Consider the following 7,034-nt stretch of genomic DNA (forward strand, 5'->3'; position numbering starts at 1 on the left):
CAGAGAACAGTTACTTACACAATGAATATGGTTAATTGATAAATTCCAAGTGACTTTGCCCATCAGCAAGAGATATGGATAGGGGACACAGGCCAAGATATATATAGAATGATTTTTATGTAAATGGACCTGGAAACCTACTGAGTTATTATAGGACATGTTACTTGTCCATATATTTATATGCTCTCCAGATGCAAGCAGTTTTCATATATGGCCTTGCATCACAGTGGTTCCCAAAAGATGAGGTTGAGGAGGAGATAAGCCCTTATCATGCTATATAATAGTTTTATTTGCTGAGGCATCTAAGAGTTAAACCTATGATGCCACCGAAGTGAGTGATTAGAGAATTTTCTATGAAAATCGCCATGGGGGCTCCAATCAACAATTGGTGGGGTTTCACTTAAAAGATTCAAAGCTTTGCCTCTACATTTAGTACACTTTATATGTTGTAAAGGAGCATCAATATGTGGCATAGCACATATGGGCAAGGGTGACTGGCCCTCAGTCAAATTGGTAGGTTTTCCTCAGAGGCCTTTTACGGATAAAAGAACCGTGAAGGCCGCAAAAGAGGAGGTATTATACTGTAGCCCCCAGGCTTCATGGGAAATAGGCAGACAAGGCCTAAGACTGAAGCAGATAGGATATCCTTTTACATTTATAGGATAATTGGAGATTAGCCTCCCTTCCTCTTTGTAATATAAAGATGGAGTTTGGTAGGGAGCAGGTATCCAGTTGAAATCATTGGTGTACACCATGACTTCTGGGTCACCTCATGCTACAGCTTTGAATAAAGGGGGATATGGGACATAGGTCCAATAGGTATAAGTAGAAGAGGGACACATGCAGCCTACCTGGCAAGAAACAATGGCGAGCATTGCCAGAAAAAGAGTACCAGGGTTGCGTGGCTGTTGCGTGCATGTTACCACATTTTTAGCCTCCTGAGTAAGCTCCTTAAGCTGTACCCACATTGGTGGTGTGGCCCGAGTCGTGGCCATGGTGTAGGTCCTGCTGTGAATGGTCAAGTTCTCGAATTCTTTGAGCAGGTCCTCAGTCCGCCCTCGCTTGGCCATCGTGTCGCTTAAGACAGCGCATTGGTACCCACTCACAACCGTTATCTGTGGAAACATAAGCATAGCCCCAACCCCACTGTAGTACCACCCTATCCCTCCAATCACCAGTAGATAAACAGACCTAGACAGGATCAGGAGAAGAAGGAGTTAGAGGTTTAGTGGGGGTGAAATGACGCTCCGCAGCAGAGGTTCCCAATGCCTGTCAATGATTCAAAAAATTTAATGTGAAAAGGGCTTGAAGAAGATGACGATGAGGTGACTCCAGAGTTCCCCCTTTTTGTTTTAAAAGTTGAAGTTTTAAGGTATGATTGACATGTTCAATGATAGCTGGGCCTTGACTGTTAGAGGGTATATCAGTAACATGATGGATGGAATACAGGTGAAGAAAATCAGCCAATTTGTGAGAGGTACAGGCTGGGGTGTTGTCAGTTTTGATAGTATGTGGGAGGCCCATAACAGTAAAGTAGGAATGTAGATGGGTGATAACTGCATCAGCTTTTTTAGAACTCTGAGCTGTGGCCCACCGAAAATGAGAACAAGTATCAATAGTATGGTGAATATAGCGAAGACGGCTGAAAGAGTGAAAATAGGTAACATCCATTTGCCAAATCTGGTTGTGTTGAAGGAGTACAGCCTGGTAAAAGAGAAGGAAGATTAATAGGGGCACAAGCAGAACAAAAGCGGACAATCTGTCTGGCTTGCTTACGAGTGATAGAGAAGCGACGTTGTAGTCCTCTAGTATTGGTATGGTGCAAGGCATGCTCGGCGTGTGCCTGTTGAACAGAAGTAATCAGTAAGGAATCAATAGTAGCATTTTCCAGGGTAAGAGGGTCAGGAAGGCCAGAATGAGAACGAGTATGAGCAATATAAAGAGGGACTGAACACGACCAAAGGAGAGTTAAGGAATTGAGAAGTAACATAAACAGTATATTGAGAGACACTGAGAATGTTTAAAGTTGTCGAAGGGAAATCCTGTAAAACCAAAGAAATAGCATATAATTTACTTTCTTGGACGGAAGAGAAAGGGGGAGAGACAACTTTTGTGTAATTGAACTCCAATATCCTGTTTTGGAGGAGTCGGATGCATTAGTGAAAAATGTAGGGCCTGGAACAAGTTGTGATGTAATATTAGAAATAGGAAGAACAGAATGAGTTTGAAGAAAAGAGAATAGTTTATGGGCCAGATAATGATTATCAAACTGACCTATAAAGTCGGCACAGGCTATTTGCCAGGCAGTTGAAAATTCAAAATTTGCCTGTATATCCTTGGCTGTTAATTTAGTAACAATACGACAGGGATCCTGGCCAGAAAGTTGCCTACAACGTCATTGGCCATGAAGGATCAAAAAAGCAAGTTTATCCAAATAGGTAGTCAGTTTTTTGTTCTGTTGATTGGGTAAAAACAACTGCTCAAGAATGCCATGGTCTTGACCTAAACATCCAGAAGGTGAATGGGGTGTATGAAATACATAAAAAATTATAGAGCAGAAAAGGTCAAGGAATGTCAAAGTTCCAGAGGTAAGTCGTTGTTCCACGAACCGCAACTCCTTTTCTGCTTGTGGGGTAAGGATACGAGGGCTAGTCAAGGAACTATCACCTTCTAAGGTAGAAAATAAATGCTGTAGGGCATAGGTGGGAATGCCTAAAGTTGGGCGGAGCCAATTAATGTCTCCCAAAAGTTTTTGAAAATCATTCAAAGTCTTTAAATTTTCCCTGCAAATTTGTAATTTTTGAGATGGAATCTATATTCTTGACAGGCAATAGCCGAGACAGTCGATAGGCAGGTCAGTTTGAATCTTTTTTGGTGCTAGAATTAAATTATAGGAAGTTAGTTGTTGTTGGAGATCAGAAAAAGCAGCATCTCATTTGGCTGTAGTAGGAGCTGCTAAAAGAATGTCATCCATATAATGGTACAACACAACAGCAGGATGTCGCAGATGCACTGGGTTCAAGGCACGATCAACAAACTCCTGGCAGAGGGTAGGGCTATTCAACATGCCTTGGGGCAGAACCCGCCACCGATACCGTTCTGTAGGACGGCCATTGTTATATTCTGGAATGGTGAAGGCAAAACGCTCCTTGTCACAGAGTTGAAGAGGTATAGTGAGAAAACAGTCTTTTAAATCTATGACTAGCATTGACCATCCTCTAGGTATCATAGAAGGAAGGGGCAAACCAGGCTGTAAAGAAACCATAGGTTGGATACATTTATTGATTTTTTGCAGGTCCATCAAGAAGTGCCATTTACCTGAATTTTTTCTGATGATAAAAACAAGAGAATTCCAGGGGGAAGTAGACTGTTTAATATGACCTGTAGTGAGCTGTTCAGAAACCAACACTTTTAAGGCCTCGAGCTTTTCAAAGGGTAGTGGCCACTACTCAGTCCACACAGGAGTATCTGTTTTCCAGTGTAGGGGCAGAGCTCAAGGAATTTCCTGAGCAGTGGCAACTAGTTTAAAGAAGTAGAAGAATCTATAGGAAGCAGGGGGTTATACCCCATTTTAAGCATCATGTTTTTGACATTAGGAGCAAGGTGAGGGATAGATAAAAATGCTCCAAATTGATGAAGGAGATCCCTGTCTCATAGGTTAACAGCAATGTCAACAATATAAACCGACAGGGAGACTGGCTGCTCATCAGGGCCAAGGCATTTCAAGACATCATTACTGCAATAAACACACTGAACTTGGCCTAAGCCAGATAAGACTGCAGGGACAATAGTTTTGGGTTAATCAGAAGGCCATTGAGAGAGGCTGATGATGGAAACGTCAGCATCAGTATCCACTAAACCTTTGAATTGGCGACTGGCAACAGTCAATGTGAAAACAGGGCAAGCATCTTGAATCAGGTTCTCTCAAAAAACTTTATTACCTGTGCTGCCAAAACCACCGGTTCTTTTAACATCACATGTAGCAAAAGGAGTGTAGGGCAGCAAAAGGAATTGAGCTATACGATCTCCAGCATATATCTGAGTTGTATGAGAAACTGAAACCATAATTTGTATCTCCCTAATATAATCTGAATCAATAACTCCCAAATGAACAAAGATATCTTTAACAGTGCAGCTGCTATGACCAATGATCAAACCCATTTTACCTTCTGGAAGGGGACCATATACCTGGGTGGATAATTTGTGAACACTCTCAGCAGCTGTTAAGGTATAGGTCCTAGCGACCGCCAGATCGGCAGCTGCACTCCCAGAGGTAACAGCATACAATTGTGTAACTTCCAAGGACTGATCTGTTGATGTGCAAGACCGTTGCTCACTGGATACTGTTGAAGCCCCGTATTGTTGTTTGGGGGGCCCCAGGACTGAGGGCCTCGCAAATAGTTTCTCGATGGTTGGTTATTACTCAGAGGTGGCAGAGGATTTCTATTTTTATTAGTTTTGGAGCGACACTTGCTGGCCTAATGAGGCCTCTTTCCACAACGGGTACAAATCACCGGAGGAGGAAGCTTTGAGGTTTATGTAACAAAGTCCCACCTTTCCTTCTGCATTCCTTACGAAGATGGCCAGGTCAGCCATAATTATAACAGTCAGGCCGATCAGACCCCTTTTGAATAGCTCCGGTCAACAAAGAAGTATGATAAGCAGCGCCACCAACCCCAGCACAGGCTCATACATATTCATCCAATGTCCCGCCACTAGCCTTCAGAGGCCTGAGAATCTTTTGACAATCTGGATTGGCATTCTCAACAGCCAAAGATTGCAGAATAAGGGAGGCAGCTTCAGAACTTCCCATCCCACGGTAGACTGCCTCTTTTAAGCGAGATAGAAAATCAGTATAGGGCTCCGTGGGACCCTACAAGGTCTTTACAAAGGATGGCGTAGACTGACCTCAGGTTTCAATTTTTCTGCATGCTTTGAGAAAAATCAACCTCACCTGTGTTAAGGCTGGGTCCTCTATGGCCGCCTGTGTGACCAGAGTAGAATATTGTCCCGACCCCGTAAGCTCCTCCTCCGTGGGACCCGGAGGTTGCCGCTGTGCATTGAGTCGTGTTTGAATTCTAGCTTCCTCTACCCGCCAGCTGCATAATTGCAACCATTGGGGGCCTTCTAAGGCTGCTTTACCAATATTCTCCCAGTCCAAGGGTACAAGAATGTTTTCACTAGAAAAGGCGTCCAAAAGACCATGAACGAAAGGGGACTGTGGACCATAAGTTTGGACGGCCTGTTTTAAATCCTTTAGGAATTTATACTGAAGGGCATGATAAGTAATACGCTGTCCCCCGTTCGGGAACTGTGGATCTACACCAGGGCCAAAAGGCTGCCCTACTATAGGGAAAATGAAAGTAGCTCCAGCCCGAGGGAGAACTGCAGCGGCAGGGGTGGCAAAGAGACAGGGGGGTGGCAAAGAGACAGGATAAGCTGGGGGCGCTGTCGGGGCTGTGGAGGTAGTGATAAGAGAGAGTAAACATTTCTTTAACGAGGCAATAAATTGTGCTATTCCAGTGTCAGGGGATAGAGAGTTAACCCCTTCCTGACTATCTATTAGAGGAGTCACTTCTGGGATCTGCTCAGGGGGAGGAGAATCCAGCTCCTCCCCATTCTGCCACTCAGCTTTCTCCGAGTCTGTTTCCAGTAGCTGCAGTGCTTAACAGTTCAACTTTTTAAGTTAACCATGTCGCCTCCTTGATGGGCTACACGACAGGCTTTAATAACCTATTACCAGCTGCCCAAATTTAACTGAACCTGGGACTGAAACTGAAACCAATTGCAGTGCTGCTGCACTAAGTCAAACAATTGCTTTAAAGTAGTATCTTTAACTTCCACTCCCACTGAGTGTAAAAGTCCCTGGACTAACTTTCGATATTCTCGTTCCGCAGCTGAAGGGGAATTCCCCATAATCCCGGAGGTCCTCTGTTGGGTGCCACTTACCTTATGCCAAAGAGGTACCCCTCCGGTTCCACGGCCTGGAGTGACGCAACCCTGCTCCGCTGTGCCACTTGACTTGGCCCGCGCTTCAGACCGAGGAATAAACACAGAGACATAAAGATGCAGACGCATGACTGCAGCCCGTACAAAAAGATCCAGACACCACAAGACAGTATGAGGCCGCAGCGAAAAGCTCTCTCTGTAGCTGTTTATTTATAATGCAGGCTGTTTGGCAACTGTCCCATTGCAAGTTCTTTGTTCCCACACCGTCCCGACTCAACACGTCCCAGTTCCTTGTTGTTTCGTTTCCCGCAAACAGATGTTTGCATCTCAATTCTCTAGCCCCTCCTGTTTGCAGAGAGAGGACGCTGTGGACTTGCGTGCAAGGTCACGGACATGTTCTTGAGAAGAACAACAAGGAAACTTTCCCAGACAAAGGTGTCCTCTACAGGCAGGGGGGATGGAGAAATGCAGGGTGGGGAGATAAAAGCTCAAGGGCACAGGGATTCTTTTAGGGAGATAAGACAACTTGTAGTGGATGCACAGTTCTATGAACACATTTAGGAGACATTAAATTTTTAACAATAATGATGAATCATATGGGATATACATTATATATGAACAAAGTTTTACTAAAACAAATCTTTGAACCATGATATTCAAGAAATAGTGACTCAGCTACACAATTGCTTTATTTCTATTTCTGTATCAAGGGACTGCACACCAAAGAGCCTCTCACTTGCCACAATTTTTGGCACTATTCTAAAATACATTACATAAAACAGATTACTTGCACTTACAAGGTCATCAAAATTTTCTGCAATAATGCACTATAAACATAAAAGGGACATTGAACACACTTGTGTAAATACGACCTACCTTTAGTACATCCACTTACCAACCACATGCTCAGACTGTTCAGTTAATGTACTTACTTTTAAGCATAGGAGTTAAATTTTAACTTGATTGATTTATGCTTGGAAATAAGCATGAGAAAGGGCAGAGAGAATAGCAATTTGAAAAGAAGCATTGCACTGCACCAGGATGGCTCTGCGATGGACTTCAGTTCTTCTGCTGATACAGCTGAG

The 7,034-nt window shown here is 43.7% G+C and overlaps 1 protein-coding gene across 1 annotated transcript in view; it reads right to left on the reverse strand.

The window, feature by feature from the left end:
- LOC105819297 (endogenous retrovirus group K member 21 Rec protein-like) overlaps positions 1-1,106 on the reverse strand; it is a 4,508-nt gene extending 3,402 nt beyond the window's left edge. Inside the window, exon 1 of the mRNA XM_012655500.1 lies at positions 852-1,106. Coding sequence (XP_012510954.1) covers positions 852-1,070 — 219 coding nt within the window. The 5' untranslated portion in view covers positions 1,071-1,106. The remainder of the gene's footprint in view (positions 1-851) is intronic.
- Between the last annotated feature and the right edge of the window lie 5,928 nt (positions 1,107-7,034).

This window comes from Propithecus coquereli, unplaced genomic scaffold, assembly GCF_000956105.1.
Source record: "Propithecus coquereli isolate 6110/MARCELLA unplaced genomic scaffold, Pcoq_1.0 Scaffold479, whole genome shotgun sequence".
In the NCBI taxonomy this organism is placed as follows: Eukaryota; Metazoa; Chordata; class Mammalia; order Primates; family Indriidae; genus Propithecus; species Propithecus coquereli.